General features: G+C 39.7%; 1 protein-coding gene across 1 annotated transcript in view; it reads left to right on the top strand.

Moving 5' to 3' along the window:
* The window catches only part of RGS22 (regulator of G protein signaling 22), a gene marked incomplete at both ends in the record, with an annotated part of 60,039 nt that extends 51,473 nt beyond the window's left edge, over window positions 1–8,566 (top strand). The window contains 5 exons of the mRNA XM_080364113.1: window positions 797–976; window positions 2,509–2,670; window positions 6,015–6,110; window positions 7,820–7,922; window positions 8,487–8,566. Of these exons, the coding sequence (XP_080220239.1) occupies window positions 797–976; window positions 2,509–2,670; window positions 6,015–6,110; window positions 7,820–7,922; window positions 8,487–8,566 (621 nt within the window). The remainder of the gene's footprint in view (window positions 1–796; window positions 977–2,508; window positions 2,671–6,014; window positions 6,111–7,819; window positions 7,923–8,486) is intronic.
* Window positions 8,567–19,430: the final 10,864 nt, after the last annotated feature.

The raw sequence follows: 19,430 nt of genomic DNA on the forward strand, positions 1-19,430 counted from the left end.
GGAAACCTCATGTTTCAGAGTGTTTGAAGGAAGTTCTTTGAATTATTTTTCCTTCCTGTCAAAGTCCAATGGTAGCATTGTCAGAATGTGAAAACACAGTAATAACAACAGGTTTTACAAAGACAATAGGGTCACATTAAAAAAAAGTAGAAAACCCTCAGTGTTCCTTTGAGTCTCACCCTTGTAAATTCAGGTTTGTTTTGTATTCTGTTCTGCATAGAGTTACTTCTAGCACTGGGTTTTTGTGAAACTAGAAAATCTTAATGAATAGCAAAACTAGAAGATTGTACTGGTAGACGAAATTGTCCCCTCTCATGCCAGTGTCCCTGATTATAATACCTTGTATCTTCTAGATAATCCCTCTCTTTTCTTGGAGCATTTTTTTTGTCTTTTAGTTACCATGGCTATGCTGGTCCTAGCAGGCTCGTTGTGAAAATCAGTGCATTTCACACCTGTAGGTGTATTTCTCTTTTCAGAAACACCTCCTATTTGCCAGTAATGTAATTAGACCGAATGCAGGTTAAAAACTATCCTGTTACATCAGAATGTGCAGGCAGAAATTATCCCCTAAAAGCAATGATTGCTATATATCTGTATTTGCAAACCAGAAGTCCCACTCATGTCTTAACTATGTCTTCCATCATGTGTATTTGCTATAATAATTTTGTCCTACATACTAAAGGAAGCTACTGTGTAATAATTTTTGCATGACTATTACTCTTTGATCACTGGGCCTCTGTAAAGGGTCTTGTGTCTCCCTCTACATTGACTGAAAATGCTGTTTTTCATCTTTCAGGACTTGTGCCATTCTCATTGTGATGATGCCACAGTCCAGAAAAAGATCACAGCTATTATCGACTGCTTTATTAATTCTGCCATACCCCCAGCTTTGCAGATTGACATCCCAGCTGAACAAGCAAAGAAGATTTTGGAGCACAGGAAAGAACTAGGACCGTACATTTTTAGGGAGGCACAGGTAAGAAGCTACGAGAAACTCTGTAACAGACCTGGCTAGAGTCTGTGTGCTTGGTTTTAAGGATGTTTTTTGTTGCTTATCTGACAATTTGGACTCTGTACATAAGCCTGGGCATGTAGAAGAACACTATAGTCATGCATTTCAATGAAGGCTGGATGGTGGAAATGACAGGCTTCAGATATTTACTGCTCAATAAACCGGACAATCTCTGACAGCTAGCTGATCCTGCAAAGGTGCTATCCGGGTCTGTGTTAGGAATTCAGGCAGTAGAAATTATTTCTGTCTGGTTTTAACTGTTTGTTCTTTATGACTTGGTTAGTGTCAGAGAAGTGATTTGTAGTTAGAAAGTTTGTAGTTTTTGTAGTTTATGAAGAGAAATGCAGATGTGAGTAAAGCACAAAGACAGCTAAACTTACAGAATGCCTTTCCCTTCTTTATTACAGAAAATCTTTATTAAATGGATGTAGACAATATTCTCTCTGATCTTTGTACTAATCAGGCTGAACAGGAATTTGTGAGACTTTAGTACAGACCTACTATTTTCTAATTCCTTGTTACTATCTTCTGTGACTTATCTACCTGAGAGAGCTAGTTCCTCTTCTTGTCCTATAAAATTGCCACCAACACCTTTAAACATCAACTGTGAGTCCATAAAGTATTTGGATCACAAAAGATGGATGATTTGTCAGAGAAAAGTGTTCATATAGGTCCTAAGAGAAACACGAAGTCTCAGTTCAGCCCACGTAAAACCCAGTGAACTCCAGAAATGTGGCACAAAACCAAGGGGAGAACTTGGCCAAAAAGCTGTGACTGGAACATGGCAGTGACTCACATGCCACTGTCAACTCTGTTGAGCCAGAAGCAGTGAGCTGCTCGGCTCCTTTGAAGCCATGTTTCTCAATTAGAATTAAACATCGAAATAAATTTAAAAATGTAAGCCTTAGTACGTGCAGCACCACAATTCACTGAGCCCCTCTGTTTGCTTTTCTAAAATTGTTTTTCTTATTCTAGTTCAAAAAAGACCCTGTGAGAGATGATTATATCATTTAAAAATTATCCAAGATTTGCTCATAGATCTGTAATGTGGTTTAAGAGCCTTTCCAGAGGCAAAAAAGTATTTCCTTTCTCTTAGGGAGGGAAAAACCCCCCTCTCCCTAATGAACTGAATATTTGGAATGCTTGAGCAGAACAGTGGTGCAAAACCAATCCTACTGGTGTATATTTTATCAGGAATACTTGTAAAAAATGATGGATGTTTTCATTAATGCAAACAATTGTTTAGGGAAATATAAAAAAAGAAAGTGCCTTTTAACTGTGTTTTAGGAAGATTTCTCACCAGTAATAAACACACTGATGAAAAGCATGTGCCTAGCAAAGCTGGGCTGAAATGTCAGGACACAGTACGTGGGAGGAATAAGGCTGTGTATTCAGAAAGAAATAGTTATTTCATTCTCATGGTGAACTGCATTTTATTTTGCAGTAAACTGTTTTCTTAATATGGCCAAGATTGACTTTCTTTTCTTTCTATGCAGATGACTATTTTTGCTCTTCTGTTTAAATTTTGGCCAAAATTTTGTAAGTTTCGAAGCAGTTTGGCTGGTGACAACATTCTACTTGCCTTGGAGAGAAAAAAGGGAAAAAAGATGCAAAAGAAGGCAGGCAAAACAGAAGAGGAACGGCTCACAAAGTTTCAGGTGACAGCTGATGAAATGCATAAAAACTCCTTCAGGAGCAAACATACGTGAATTCAAATATCCCTTTCTCAGCCTGATCCAAAGCTACCGAAATCTTTTTGTTAGAGTTCAAGCTTTACATGCAACTCAGTCCTAGGACGATTACTTCCCAATCCTGCCAATGCATATACATATGTTTAACTTGAAGCAGATGAGTCAATGGAATACTCCTTTCATTTAGCAGAGGGGAGAATGTATTTTAGTAATCTTTTGTGTCAAGAGAAGAGAGAAAAACACGGGTGAATTTTAGCAGAACCTCTATCTACGGTCCATGTATACAATGGGTAGCTGCAGACCTGTGTGCACTTCTTTTTTGTACTATTTTAGAGTATATGATCCTGGGTCACTATTGAAAGCAAAACAAAACCAGATTTTATCTCTGTTTCTCAGAAGCAGCATTTGAAAAGTCTGCACATTATTTAAAATGTTTATGTGCTAGTTGCTTTGTATAGTCCTTGTCTTTTCTTGAATATTTCTCAGCTTTGACAGTGAATTTGTTAAACTGTTCACAATGAATTTCCAGACAGTTTCAGTGCATTAACAGAACTGTGACCTCTACAGCGGAATGCTTACTTGTAAAATTGTTTTTCTTGGAATTTTGTTATTAAAATATAATGGATTCTTTTTCTATTGATTATAGGATTTGCAAAAGTTTATTTTTTACAAAATGTAGTTGTTTGGCCAGCTTTGAGGAGAGAACATTCCTTTATGGGCAGAGAAATTATTGGACTTGAAAACTATCATAAGTAGCATTAAAAGACCTTTACATATTTTAAATACCATGTATACATGTGTTGAGATATTTCTCATTATGAGAACCACATGAGTACCTGGACAGATAAAGACATATATGCCCCCAAGAACATGTACACATTGTTACACTCTTTCAGACACATGAAAACTGAGGACCAGTGAAGCGTTACTCAAGGCCACACGCCCATGTCAGGTGAAATCTAAAATCCAAGAACTCATGTTCCTTTCTCCAAAGCACGTTGCCTCCATACAGAGATGTCTGGCAAGGCCATTGGCAATACTTACAGTGCAAAAATGCAATATTTCAAAGTAATACACTTTTGCATTTTCATGGACTTATTTTTTCCATCTGTTTGTTGCCTGTCCATAAGATTTCTGATTAAGATCAAGGAAATAAAGAACAAATCTTGGCCAGGAGGGCAAAAGCCTAGCTTTTATGGGGAACAAATGGGAAAGGTGAATTACCCTTCTAAACTGGGAAATAGGGTAAGAAATTTTAGAAAGTGACAGCGAATGTAGTTGAGTAAACAGTTTGCAGATTATTCTCACAAAAAATTGTCAGTAAACCAGTTACCTTTTAAAAATCTCTTGAAAGAACCAGTGGAACAGATAAGTTTCTGAAACCCTTTTGCCCCTCTATTATTGTTTAAAGAATTTGCCGTTCCTTGTTCTCCTGCTTAGGATTTCTGTCCCCTAACTATTCCAATAGTCCAGTATCCCTGAAGGATACTGATCAGGTTCACCCAGCATAAGCAATAGCAGGTTCACTTGGCAGCTTGTAGAAGTTGATTTCTTGGCATTTAAAATAATCTCGATGCTCCTCTGCCCCACCACCCTCACACTGATGGAAAGATCCAGCAAGGTTAGAAACAACTTTTTTTCTGAGATTTTTTTTTTTCTTTTATATATATATATATGTATGTTCTTTTTCTCTAGACATCAGTTGCCATTTTGGATTTATGTCAAACAGAACAAGAGTCCTATGGAGGAATTTTACTTTCTCCCTTCTCGCAAATTTGTCCCTAGGGTGCCCAGCCTACCTGGGCTCACCTCACTTTATGAACCAACTGCATGAGTTGGACTTTTATGTAGTATAATGTAAAAAGTGGGCAGACAAGGAGGCTTTCACTGCACAATGATGCATGCCTTGGTATTATTTGACTACCTTAATATTTTCTGTGTAAGCCTATGGAGCAAATCCTATTGGAGCCTTCCTGGCAATGGACTTGGTGCAGGGAGGAGTGTCTGACAGGGAGGGTTGCCATGCAAGCACTGTACAATGCAGAGACCTCTTTTAAGCTTAGAATCTGGAAGGCAGGGATAGGTTGGTACAGGGTGAAATAAGCTCAGACATTCAGCATAATGTGATTGCTTCAGTGTTGACCTGAAGTAGTTTTTTTACAAGCTGTTGCCTTGGGAGAGTATCGTTTGCTTCTCATTTTTCACATATTTGCCCTTAGTGTGGCATAGCTACATGGGCCCATCTTTGGCCCATCTGTGGATCTGTTCCTTTGTTAGCTGCCAGATGCACATGCCGCCTACTTTAAAAATATCATTAGTCACCTTTTACAGACTGCCTTGATGCCAGTATTTGTAATTTGTTGTATACACAATTACATTTTACCTCCAAAATAGATGTTGGATTTTTTACTTTCAAGTGTACAAAATAGTTTAAACTTACACTGTAAATCTGTACTTGTTCTTTCCATGTCCTTAGCAGACAGAGGTAAACCCATAAGCATTAGTTTTCCTTTTCCGTGTTTCCCTTACCTCTCTTAAAGCTTCTTAGCAGTAAGCTTATTTGTTAGTAAGTAATGTAATGCCATGGGATATGACATTGCCATAACATTGGTCAATTGATTATGGTAAGACATATTATTAAAGACCTCATTTAATTCACCATTCTCCTTGAGAAGGCTAACAAACACAAACTGTAGTATATTAATATACACACTATTTCTGTAGTTGATTTGGCATCCGTGTTATTAAGCCTTCTGGAGCAAAGATAAACACCAGACTGGCTGGGCAGTTCTATATAACCAGAAGTCACCTGTATAGATGATGGACCCATAGGACAGTGGGTGTGATGAGGAAGGAAAAAGGCACCTTGGGAGCAAGGAGACAGAGTATTCTGATCCTTTTTTGTATCTCCCAGGGGCTTTCTGAATGACTTTTGGAAACCATTTGTCTTCTCTTTTTTTTTTTACAATTTCTCATTTGCAACATGGGAGGGTTATATTACTTGCCTAATGGAGATGTTGTAGGGTTAATTATGTGAGGTTAAATATAGGCATTGGCTGATGTTCATAAAGAGTTTTGGGATCATCAGACAGAATGTGCAGAGGTGCAGCCTTAGTAGAACACTAAACCAACATGAAAATGACAAATAATTAATCACCAGAGCAGTTTACCAAGTGTTACAATGCCTTGTCCTTCATTGTAGATGTTTTAAATGAGATTGGCTGTTTTCCTAACATGTATACTGTAGTCCATTTTTACTTCAGCTTAGTAACTCTTGTGTACATCTAATTATGAGTTCTTATTACTTGCAGGGTAAAGAAGTGGGGAAAAAACTCACCGGTGCTTTGGTAGGTGAGTTTGGTGTGGAGCGAGGAGCAGCATCATTTTCAGGTGGATATGGACAGCAGGTGAATAATTAACATGTTGCTACAGATATCATCACTTAAGAGAGATAAAATGACCGTGGGAGAATGGAAGGTGGAGTTTGGTCTTGAATACTACCGTCACGTGGTTCTTCAATAACTATTCATTCTTCTACAAGTAAATTCACTGTTACAAGTTTATCTGCCTTACTGGTGATGTTTTTTCTTTATTGTTTTTTTTAAGATGTAGGTTCTGAGTATTATTAATATCTAAACACATATTAGGCTTTTTAGATCTGTAGATTCAAAGAGAGTCTTTATTGAAGATAAATTGAAGAAAAGGAAGTTCAATTCTGGAATGAGAAGCTTTTTATTACTCGTGAAATTAATATCCCAAAGTAATTTGGTTTAGGCTTGAGTCTTCTTCTGCTCATATGTCAAAAACAAGCTGAACTCTGATGAGATCTAGGTATTTGGACAGAAAATCTGCCAGAAAATAGCTCTTTAGTACTTCTTCCAGAACAACTCTCATAGTGCATCAAATCTGTAGTGAAAAGATAACAGTCATTTTATTGCAGAAACCGGCAGTAGAGACATGCCACCTCAGGCATCTCAAGGGATCATTCACAGTCGAGTTGGCACTACCAAAACATAACAGGGCATCTGTGCAACCATGTAATCACAGCTATGTCATGTGATCAAGGGGTAAATCAGTGCCTGGCCACTGCTTACGTTCCATAGAGCTCTTCCTGTGGCATTATATTAGTGATGAGCAGAATATAGAAACAGGCAGTGTGAAATAGCCTCAAAATATGACACCACAGTGCAAACTGCACAGTTAAGCTCACACTCTTATCCCTTAAATGGACCTTCTAACCTTTGCTTGGACCTATTAAAAAAAATAGTTGGGAGAGTCTGTATATCAGTATCATAAGCCTAAGCCCTCAAGAGGCAGGTAATTGCAGAAAGAGCAGTATTATTTTATAGTACAGTTTCTTCTCCAGGCCTCTTTCTGCTCTAGGGAGATGCCAGAAGTGCTTCTTACTGAGTCATGAAACGACAAATTGGCCTCAAACTTTTCAGGCTGTAAGAAAAAAAAAATAAGCTAAATAAAAGTACAGTTCTGATACTGATTTGGGAGAATGACCTAAAAATTACATGGAACCTGAACTGTGGTTGTTGCAATGTCAAGAACAACATTTGTTCCTGAGAAAAGGAAAGGATGACATCTCAGGTTGATCTGCCTTTAGTGGTAGCAGCACTCTGCTGGAAAGGTGGAATGAACTCTGAGGCTAATGAAACCTTCAATAATTTGAAAAAGGACGCACCAGAAGGATGTGGCAGGGAGATAAAGTCAAGTCCTCAATAACACAAAAGGCTGAAATTTTAGAAGCAGTAAAGTCTGCTGTATTTACGCTTTGAAGACAAAAAGAGAGAGAATAGGACTCAGACCAGGGATGGAGAATAAACGAATGTAAACATGGTATCTGTCAAACTTGTTTAAATTGCATTTCATGGTGTTTTGAGGTTTTTGGTTTTTGGGTTTTTTTTTTTTTGTCTTTGTTTTTGTTTTTTTTTCAGCAATACTATTTTTCCCATTATTGTCATGACAAAACTTCTCTTCTTGATAATTACAATTGTTTAATAATGGGCATATCCTAAACCTAAACAAGTGTTTTGTCTCACTGTTGAAATGGACCAGGTACTACCAGTGACATTGTCAGGAGTCTGATGGTTTTTAATGGTTCTTGCAGGATTCCTGGTCCTATTCCAAATACTTAGAAGCCTTGGCGCAGGAGAGAGTACTCCTTAAAGTGCAAGAAGATCTGGAGGAAACCTCATCATCATTCCTTACAGGTTGTTAACCAAGCTCTGTAGTTTCGGAGGACAAGCTTATAGCTTAGGGGAAATACTTGCAGTACAAGGACTCTGCTCTCCCTTGGGGCTGTGTACATAAACTGCTGCCTCCCTTACGCTGTCTGCAGAGGAGTTGCTCTCTGCACTACACTCGTGGTGGATAAATTTTCTAAGAAAGGGAAAGCAAAAGTTGCAGGGTATCAGCATTGTCCTTACTGCACAGGTCCTGCTGCAGAGAAAAATATAGCCATTTATTCGTTCTGCACAGTGACATGGCAATCCTGTTTGCTTCACATATATATTTCACCTCCCTGGCTTCTTGTGGTTCATCAACTTATTACAGGCAGAGAGATGAAACTCTCTTCTCACCAGTTTGTCAGTATGCTTTTGGGGGACCTAAGAGGCATTGCCTCATCCTTGTGTCACCTGTGTACACTCTCTTACATCTTCCCTAAGGATATTATGACCTGTTTGTTCACTAAATAACTCCATTTAGCAGTAGTGCTAGCAATAGTTCTATGTGATATTAAAACCATTCAGTTTAAATTTTCTTTCCATATACAGGTTCTTCATCTCTATCTTTTGGAAAATCCAAAAAATCCATCATTTCTCCCAAGAGCAGTGTGATTTTGGAGAAACGCTAAAATCTTCCCAAGAAACAGAAAGTGAGTACCAGGCTGCCAGCAAGTGTGTTTTGAAATTTTGATTCTTAAAAGCTTGTTTTCCTGCTGTCAGTGCTGATGCTCATTAGTAGCAAGTTATCCCACTCCAAATCACATTTCATTTAAACGGTACAGCCTCAACATGAAGGCAAGATTCTTTTTCACTCTAACCATGGTTAGTGGACCTAATGTTGACCAGATGGAGTTTTGTTGCAAAACGGTAGTCTCTGAAATGCGGTTCCAGGCTTTCCAGGTTAAAATATTTTAAATAGGAGCATAGGATGACTGGAGGAAGCTCAGACCCCATGGAGTTACTGGCAAGGGCCTGACAGAACTAGCAACAGCTCATCTCTGCCTAAGCCAATTAAACATTAGAATGGGAGAAAGAAGTGGGACAACAAAGAGATCTGCTGAATACAGAAAAGCAGATTTTCTTTCAGAGCTTGAATCCCTATATGGAAGAATCCCCTGCAGGTGTTTTTTTTTGTTTGTTTGGTTTGGTTTGGGTTTTTTATAAGCCTGTGCTGAAATTAGATGGACTTAAAATTAATAGAATGTGGACTATTGCTCCCCTTCCTTCTCTGTTCCTCCTTCCTTTTCTAATTCTGCACTTCAACACTGCTATATAGTCAAGTTGGTGTCCTGCCCTCGCTAGTCCCCCTGAACATATGGCAGCATTTTCTGTATGTGGCTTCAGAGAAAATGGCAGCACTTCTTGGTCTTCCCTTCTGTTCTGTTTCTGACCTCTTATAACCTCCTCTAGTTACAGTTAAAGTCATCCAGTCACCAGAGACCTTACACACCTCTGCAGATGTCATTGTATTTCAGACGCTTGTGCCTTTTCGCACTGCAGTTCTGCATCACATGCAGCTATATCAGTGTGAGGAGTCCTTGTACGGGGACTTTGGTCCTGCTCTGCGGCTGAGAAACCTCCAGCTGGGCCCAGTGCTCAGAGGGCTACAAGGCAGCTGCAGTGCGTGCTGCAGACCAGCCCAGCAGTCTCTGGCCCACCCTGTTACTCAAAACCCACAAGTTGCATTCCTGCACACACATCAGGCTGTGATACAGGCTAATGCAATGAGAAAGTAGAGGTCTTGAGCAGTTTCAGAGGCCGCTCCCACCAGTGTCAGTAGCAGCCCGCTCTCCAACACCACTGAAAATTTGCCTGCCCTACCCCTTCTCAAAAGTTTAAGTGCTTCCACCACCTTTGAGTGCTTTTCTTTTCCTGTCAATGACCATCTGGTGGTTCTCCTCACCCCTGCACTCTGTGGTGATCTGATCACCCTGCTGGTAGAGTAAGACATCTACCAAAGACAATCACTGCTCTTGATGGGACAGTATCTCTCCACTTTGTTACAGAGGAGATACCTTGTGTATTGGGTATAAATGGCAAGGTGCTGGCAGCAGGGGGGTGTAGGGGTGGCCTCTGTGAGGAGAGGCTGGGGCTGCCCTGTGCCAGACATGTTCTTTTCCGGCTGACCCCAACCAACACATCACAGGACACAGCTGGACCCATCACTCAAGATAGTGGCACCTTGGGGAAACGCATTTCAGAAAAAGCAAAGAAAAACAGAGAGAGAAGGGACTAAAATGAAAGAAAAACAACAGAGGGAACACCAAAGCCAGAGGAGAAGGTAAAGGAGACTGAGGAGGAGGAGGAGGTGCTCCATGGTAGAGTAGATATTCCCAGGAGCCCATGGAGAACCACAACTGCAGCAGAGGAAAAGAGTGGGAAGAAGGAGCTGCCCATTGCCTTGCTGAAGAGACTGAGTGTAACCTGTGGCGATAACAATGGGAGGAGAGGTGCTTGGAGTGAACTTGAACCTGGGAAAGATGTAGGAAAAGTGTTTAAGTGTGTAAATGTTCATTTCTTGTTTTGCCCACTACCCGAATCAGCAATGGTCTCTTCTAATTGGCAATAAATTAATTCCCCCAATTTGAGTCTGTTTTGCCTGCAACAGTAATTGGTAATCAATCTCCCTGTCTTGACCCACAAGGTTTCTCTTTCTTGTTTTTCCTCTTTTCTCCCCTTGTCCTGCTGAGGGCAGGGGAGTGAGTGAGCGAGCAGCTGGCTGGGAGACTGGCTGCTAGTAAGGGCCAACCCAGCCACACCTTGCTTCTCTCTTTTTGATGCTTTTACTGAAGAACTATTACGACTATTGCAACTGGCTGCAACACAGCAATGACATTCTGTTACCTTTTGCAGGCAGATTAAAATCTCTCTGAGGAAGGGAATGCAGAGACATATAATGGAAGTGGGCAGGAGACACAGAGATAACGTACATGCAAGGTTTGTCCTTATGTTTTCAGAGCAAAGATGATGACTTGGAATATTATTAAGAACCGTGGGATATTATTCAAAGGTAGAAAATAAATATCTTCCAATGTGTTCCATATCAACATGATTGTGATACTGACTCTTGTGTTGCTCATCTGTTGAATAGTACACCTTGAGTCTCAAATCAGAGTATGATTCCACTGAAGTATGCATGGTCATGGTCCTAAAGATCTTATAATCAAACGCAGTTCTTCAGTGCCTGATCTAGTGAATAAGTAAAACACTACATTGAACTGACAGCCATGAAGCAGAGTGTCTTGGCACCCTGTGCTCTGGTACTGCAATTCACACAACTTCTGTTTGTCAAGGATATCTCTTGAGGTGTCTGAGCTATCATGAAATAAAACCCTGTCATGGTTTGCTCCCAGTCCAGTCTGATTCCTGGTACAAAGTACACTTTCTGCCTCATTTCTGAGATTTGATCCATGAGAAAGGCTTAAAGTACATCAGACACAGATGTGATTTAGAACTTTCGTAAAACATTATTCCTCCCCCAGTACTACTCACCAGAAGGTTGCAGGAGCTCATAGCTCTTCTGTAGCTCCTCCCTACTTTCTTGCTGCTTTTTACAATTTTAAGAATTTTTAAAAGAATTGGGGCAGAGTTGATGTTGGGCCTAGGGCCAAAGAATTAGTTGTTGGGGGTTAAGAGGGGGCAGGGGCAGGATTAACTGCTATGCAGGGGACAGGATGATGATAGAACTCTTCACATTTTTCAGATCAGTCTAAACACCAGTCCCTAACCACAAAGTTGTCGGCTCCATTCTTCTCTACATGTGTGTAAAGCATGCAAGAGAAAGGCAGATCAGTGAGCTCCAGCTTGCTGAGTTCCTGAGGACTACCCCTGAGTTAGGGATGGGATTGTCTTCCGCTGCCCATCTCAACCTCTTGAACAAGGAGATTGAGCCATTCAGCTCAGCTGTCAGTAGTAAAGGTTCTTCACTTTGCACTCTTACATCATACTGCTAAGGACCCTTCACGAGTGCTTTCCTCCTCAGTGTGGAGTGGCAGCTAAGGACAACTAAGAGCCTTTTTCACTCTTGACACAATAACTAAGAATTGTATGTGACTTCCATGGGGAGTTGCTTCAGACAGTTGGCAGGGAAGAAAGGCACTCTGTTGTATGGAAATAGCTGCCCTGCTCATATATCCTTCCCAAACAAGCAAGGGAGATTACTGATTCAATTCTTACTTTCCTCAGCATTCAGGGACAGAGTTTGCTTCATGCTCATTTCCATTCCTTCTGTGTTTGTGTTGCTTGCTAGTGTGACATTACCCAAGAAGGACATCTTGGGTGGAAGCCACAAAGGAGTAAAACATAACATTCTTTTCCCTGTTTTTCATGTTTTCCCAAATGTCACAGACGCAGTGAACTTTAATGCTCAGTACATTTGAGGAGGGGGGAACGTAGCATCTTTTAGTGAGCAGAGCACATGTGGTACTGTGTGGCCTACCACTCATTAACGTGAAAGGCAAAGAAGAATCACGAAATGCCATAAATGCAGTGATGTATGTCAGTCTAAAAACACACGCGAAAGGTCACCTTCTACTGCTGTGGTGGGTACAGTGCATGCAACCAAATGCTGGAGCGCAGCAGCCAGTTTCTGTTTTGTTATGTTCCTGCCTCCATGGCATTTTGAGACAGTTAAATAACATGTAGACAATGCTTATCTTATGCTGGTAGCTTTGACTTGAATCATACTTGGATTACTTCTAAAATGAAAAATATTATCCAGATATTTGTCACAGATGATAAAACTCCTAGTGAATATGTTCCAGCCTTGCCAAGTTGTTAATGAAAATTCACCACCCCCCACGCAAAAACTACTGTCCCAGACAGTTACTATGATTAATACCACACATCTCTATCAAACTTAGAAACAAACAAAAAAAAAGTACTTAATGTCCTTCAGTGAGTGAGTAGAACTTCACAAACTGGCTCTATCCAGTAAAAGTTGTGCAAGCTGATTATAACCCTCAATCCAGTTTGCAATTCTGTCTCCATGTTAACTGAAATATATATACGTGTATATATGTGTGTATGTACACACAGGCACAGTCAATTATAAGCCATGTTTTTAGTACGCAACTGAGGATCGCATATTTTAGTAATGATAGAAATATATATCAGCTCATTATGCCCAATCTTATGTGTCAGTTTTAAAGAAATATTGAGCAATTGGACAGGGAATATATTAAGAGACAGGGACCCTTCATTTCTGGGTAACTAATCTGATGCAATGGCTGACACCCCATAGCTGCTATTTGGTGACACATCTGAAACAGAATAGTGGTTTTAGTCTCATGTGGAGGGACCAAGAAATGACTGTTGCCAGTTCCAGCAGAAAGCCTGACAAATGAACAGGTATAGAGACTAACTGCATGTTATTGTTCTAAATGATGCTCTATGTCACTTCAGAAAGCTTGCACTGCTATCATCTTTTGGCATGTTCTTGACATCTGTTCTCTCTCAGGCTGCTGATCTACCACCTATGTGGGCTCAGCAGTTTTAAAGGGCTAGAAAAGTTTTATTCAACACTCCTAGCACCTCTCCTTTTAGATAACTAAAACTTTATTCCTTGTTTATTTTAACTATGTATACATTGGGACTTTCAGAAGTCTGCAGCGGATCAGCAGTTCTCTGTGGAATTGCTGCTACAGATGATAAAAACAATTCTCTTTGCAGAGACCTGCAAGCCAAGAAACTCTTCTGAAAGGATTTATGCTTTAGTGGTGTTCAAAATACACAATCTAATCATATTCATTCAGACTTACTTTTGTTGTTTACTCCCAAGTAATGCAACATATTGGAACTATTTTGGAATTTTTTTAAGTCATCATTTGGATTCATAAATATTTACACTTAGATGCTGTTAGTGTGTATTTCACTTTTCTTTCATCAGACCTGGCATGTTTATTAAAACATTTTATAATCTTTGAGGGTGCAGTCCTGAAATTTCTCGTTCAAATACATAAGCTGTGACTCCGCACTTCAGGAAAGGGCTTTATACATTTTGCTTTGACTTCTCTCCTGCTACTGCATGACACAAAGTATCAGACTATGACATTAATTCCTGAAAATATGTAGTGCCGGATTAAGTTATTAAGGTGCACACTTCGAATAGTTCACAAGAGCAGCACTGGTGGTCACCAGGCCATTTGAGAAGGGGCAGAACGCTTTCTCATTTGTGTCTGTACAATGCTGCCCTGCCACTGCCTCTGTACTCCTCATGATCTCTTTTTAGTGGCTGTTTCTTAAAGCACTATTAATGGGTCGCAGTCTTAGACCTTGAGCTGTGGGTTCGTTTGTCCCTTTCAAGGTGTGGAAATCTCATATTTAATCATCAGGCACCGAGATCAGCAATGAAGAAAGGTGCTTTGCAGACACAGCGGTAGACCAGATCCAGCAGACCCAGTTGCTACTGGTGCTCTGATCATACAATGCTGGGTGGCCAGGGCCAGGCTTGTGCCACACCTTCTGCATCTTTTATACAACAATCATTGTCACTCACTGTGCAAATATGTTTGACTTAAGAAAAGAGAAACCTGCATTAATTAACTCTACAGATAACAGTATCAATGAACCAGGTATTTTCCTAAGTGCAGGACCCTCAGTTTCCTGCTGTTGAAAGCACTGAAAAATGGCAGGTGTCCCTTCACTGCTCCTTCTGTGCCTTTAGCACTACACTGGATTTACAGACTTGGGGACATTTTCTGTCCCCTACCACTCATACACTTGTGAAACGGCCAGTCTCAGTCCCACCCAATGCTGTTGTTCTAGTCAAAGCTATTGACTTTAGCTTCTGTGTGTGTTAAAAGATTGAAAAGAGACCAGGTGTTTCAAAGTTCTGTCCCAAACTGGGAAAAGAAAATCCTTAAATTATTATGTTTCTAATGTTAAATACTGGGACAAACTGATCACTGTGTAGCTGTATGTGGCCAGTGGAGCTGCAGTAATCCAGCTTGAACTTGACCTGTTTAAACTGTCCCATCACATTCAGTTGATGATTTTTTTCACTGCCTCTTTATAGAAATGCTTTTAGTCAGTCATTGTGAATCATGTCTGAATACAGCTAAGACAGGGTTAACTGTTTTTTTTTTTTTTAAGCTTATGGAACATTTCTGGATTTAATACTTTCAGTAGTTGCTGTTAAAATGTTAGGGAAAGACAAGTCTGAACAAAAATTTTAGATCTGGATCTGTACTCACAGTTCAAACCTACATCTAATGGCCTGATTTGGAGCATTCCCAGGATTTCAGAGAGTTATAATTCACATCTGTGTTTCTAACTCCTTCATGCATGATTGTTTGAATGTGCACTTTTGGAACAGGTCCATGTCTAATAGGCTAAATTGTAGTTCCCAAATCAGAAGCCACATGGTATTGCTATATAGTTTTTTTAGTTTTTCTCTTATTACGTAGTCTTCAAATAAGGTTCTGTCAGTCCAGCACATTGGATTAATATAAAACACCAAAGTCTACACTTTCTACCTTCCTGGTAATGAACTCACACATTATGATTTCTACAAGTGATTTAGTAAAGCATTTGCTCAATGGCCATGATGGATAATTCTCTATCAAGTAATAATTTATCAGAGTGCTGGAGCAGGCTGGAGTTATGCAGAACCCAGTAAGCTGTCCTAGTATGGTAAGGGTAGCCAAGGTATAGATGAGATTCTCTTATTTTTAATATTAATTGAACCAAGCTAATTTGTATGTCAAGCACAGGCTGCATTTATTTGGATTTTCCTCTATTTGTCTACTAATTAAAATATTTTAGTTTCTTGGTAACATATGTGAAAGTGTTGACAACAGCATTGCTTATTCCACATGTTAATTATGTATTTGTTCAGAGTATGCTGATGAACTGTGTGCATTTCTCATGTTAAGTTTTCATTTCATGTCAAAATGGAAATGCAGTAAGTGGATTTGTGCTTTTAATTTTAGATACTTCTTTTTCCTCTAAAAGAATTTTGTACATGATTCCTCTGTACCATATGCCTTTGAAAATCTTTTGTTGGCAATAAGTTTAAAAAGAAAGTAATACTCGCTTCTCAGAAAAGGATTTCTGAACAAAGCAAAGCAATTGTACCATTAATGAGAAAGTTAAATGAAACAAATGACAAGGCAAGCAAGAAAAAAACACAACATCACACTCAAGGAATGCACAGGCACACAATAGCTTAGGCAATATTCCCCATCCATCAAAGTCAGTAAATACAGATTTCATTGGAAATATTAATTGTAATAGGCCACAGAGACTATGGCTTGGTAAACGCAATCAACAAGCTTTCAGTATTCTTACTAGTTTTCACCTGTAGGCAACTAAATGAATTTCATCCCAGCTGTGAGACCCAACTGATCAGTGTTGGTTTTATAAACCCCAGTCCCTGATTGGCCAGCCACTCATTCCTAATGGGAATTGAATCTGCCATGTCTCTAGAGTAATTTACACCTTCACAGTTTTGTATGTGTGTATACATGTATACACATCTATAAAAATATTTACTTCACAGATTCCTGTGAGCTTATATGCATACATATACACACTATATACATATATGCATAAAATTATCTTGCTTGGTAAACTATTTTGCTGTCACAATCACATAAGGCTTGATTTTGGTGTATACCATATTTTTCCTAGTACATTTTTCCAACCATTTTCTCCCATGTATTTTTTTTAAAACGAAGGTCGTTACATTTCATTAAACTGTTTGCATTTGTACTCACTTGTATTACAGAGGATAGAGCCATTAAGCCTGCTATGTTGAGGGACATGGCTCCTGCTGTAGGTCTGTGTGGCCGCTGGAAAGGAAAATAAATGCACTTTTGGGGAGTTCTTTTTCCTCTAGAAAGCATCTGCAAGAAAAAAATTAACATTCCCTCTATTTTTTCTCCCAAATGAGAAAGTAATTAACAGCATGTGTTGGGCCACTCACTAAAGACTACGATAAATGTCTTACTATTTTCAGGCTAATCAACTGAACGCTTGACCTACGAGAGAGTAGGTATGATTGTGTTCATCTTCCAGCTATGACCCTCCAGTTCAAAGATCATCTTAACTCCTGCCTGCCTGATCCTGAAATTTGCTGAATGTATTGAAACTTGTTCATTCACATCTCCGGAGGTGCTCAGCACCTGGCAGTAGCAGGCCTTCAGAAAGCTGTGCAAAGGACAAAACCAGTGTTCTGTTTGGGTTGAGTGAAACACCAGGACAGCACAGCTTTGTCACTGCAGCTGCACATGAAAGTATTTCAAAAAAACCCAAAGCAAAACAAAATCCAAACACAGAAATACATAGGCTTATTGGGCTTGCCAAGGTAATGTAGTGCTAATCACAGATTGCGTTCTGAGACAATAGTTAAGCACTGGAAACAACCTGCCCAGAGAGCTTTTGGTATCCTTATTGTCATCAGAGGGGTTCTAAAAACAGATAAGATACACACATCTGCCAGGAATCACTACATATTTTCAGACCCATACTGGGGCAGGGGAATGCGTAGATGAACTCTGGAGGGACTTATTTTCTCTGAATCCATGTTGAGGTTGTTCTGAATGCGAAAGCTCGGCCTCCGCTAAGGAATCTTACGACAGTCGAGGGCCGTGACACTTCATTTGCTCTGCACCCGAAACTCCCACTGAAGCCAATTATTCAATCTAATTTAACAAAGACCACAGCTTCTCTGGCTGTGCAATTGTTGGTAACCATCAACAAACTGATTCATCTACAGTTGGGCCAAATGTTACAAAATCTGTTTCTGAGTTCTTGTTTGTACCTCCATCATAAGATTACACCAAAATTAAAGCATGCAGTACTTGAACTAACTTCAAAGGCTGAGCTTGCACTTCTAGCTAGTTCAGCCTTTTTATTGGTTCATGTTTTCCATTTGGCTTCAACATCCTGTTCCTTACTGATGCCCTTCTAGAGTTTCATTTACAAATATTACGTCCCTGGTTAGTGAGCCATGCTAATTAATACTGTGGTGGAGGCTATGGATTATAGTAATCTCATGCCTCCTGCTTGGAAAAACGCTGCAGTTTTTCCAGACGTTTACATGTCAAGCCGTATTGAACATGGCCAAATTTGTCTTAGGAAAATGTATCCTGAACTCATTTAATCAAAATATATTTAACTAAGGTTGCTTATGCTGTTATCTATTGCCAGTTTTGTTAATCATGAAGCTTAAAAATTTCAGTGCAGTAGAAACCTGAGAACCACAATTTCCTAATTAGATTATTTCAAACAAAACGGTAAAGTTAAAACAGGCTGGTTTAAGTATACATATTTTTAAAGGTTCATGCCCATAACAAGTTCGTTAAAACAACATGCACAGATGATTTTACTACTTTCTGGAAGCCTCACATCTCTGACTGCGCCTCACCTTTTAGCTCCATTGGGGGTTTTGAAGTCAGATTCTCCCTGACTGCTGGGGCTTCAAGTGTTGCCAAAGTTATGATTGTAAAGAAAAATGTACTATATTTACAGTACCATCAAATATGAAATAAAAGCTATGGAGACTTTACATGACAAGCCACCCTAAGTCGATCGGTTCTTCCAACACCAAAATAAGCAAAAGCAATGACATTTTTTTAGGAAGAGGGAATATCTTTTATTAGACCAGGTGATGTAATTTGAAACAATGGACAAGCTTTCAGGCTCACAATTTGTTCACCAGGTCATAAAAAGGTCAAGAAATACATAATCTCTGGGGTACTTGTTATTTTATTTTTGTTTTTGTGTTCATGAACTCTCTTCGTAAATGGACACAAATTGGTTGACGTGACTGCAGTATGATACAAGTCACAACAAATGTGAAAGAGATACCCCACACTCCTTCTAGACTGTCATTTCAGACCCAGAAAGGAAAACTTGCCAACATCTCGTAACACTTACCATGTCATCACCTCGACATGAACTAAAACAGACTAAAACGAGGGGTTTAGAGACCTATGGGAAAAGGTCTAAAAACTTGCCACAGGAAACAGATGCAAAAGTGGCACTTTACACACAACCCGGGCCAGTCTTTTTTGTCAGAATGAGCTCTGCATTGTACTTGGTACATAGAATAAAGGGCATAGATGTCTCTAGGCTAAATCCTACAGCTGCAGATGTTTAGGTGTCATTCTCTTGGGGTGCAGTCTCCAAGCTAAGCAAACCCCCCGTCCTCCCTCTGCAGCTCACTCCTCTCAGAGGAGCACATGGAGCCAAGAGCTGCCCAGAGCAAGGATGGGGCCAAATGTGGCACCTCCTGTTTGAAGGAGGCTTCCCCACTTCACAGCCACTGTTTTACACCCACGGGTAAGTTGGTCTGTCATTTTCTGTGAGAATTAATTCCCTGAATGACATTATAGCTGTATGAACAGTAGCAGTTGGCCACTTTCTGCTTTCCTGGAGGTCAGATGATCACTGGTCACATCTAGGAAAAACAAAAGGTAAGAAAAGGCCTGGTCTAAACCCCATTAAGGTATGAAGAATACTGGTTGTTTCAATGGCTTTGGAGTACCG

Source organism: Nesoenas mayeri, assembly GCF_963082525.1.
Source record: "Nesoenas mayeri genome assembly, chromosome: 2".
Taxonomy (NCBI): Eukaryota; Metazoa; Chordata; class Aves; order Columbiformes; family Columbidae; genus Nesoenas; species Nesoenas mayeri.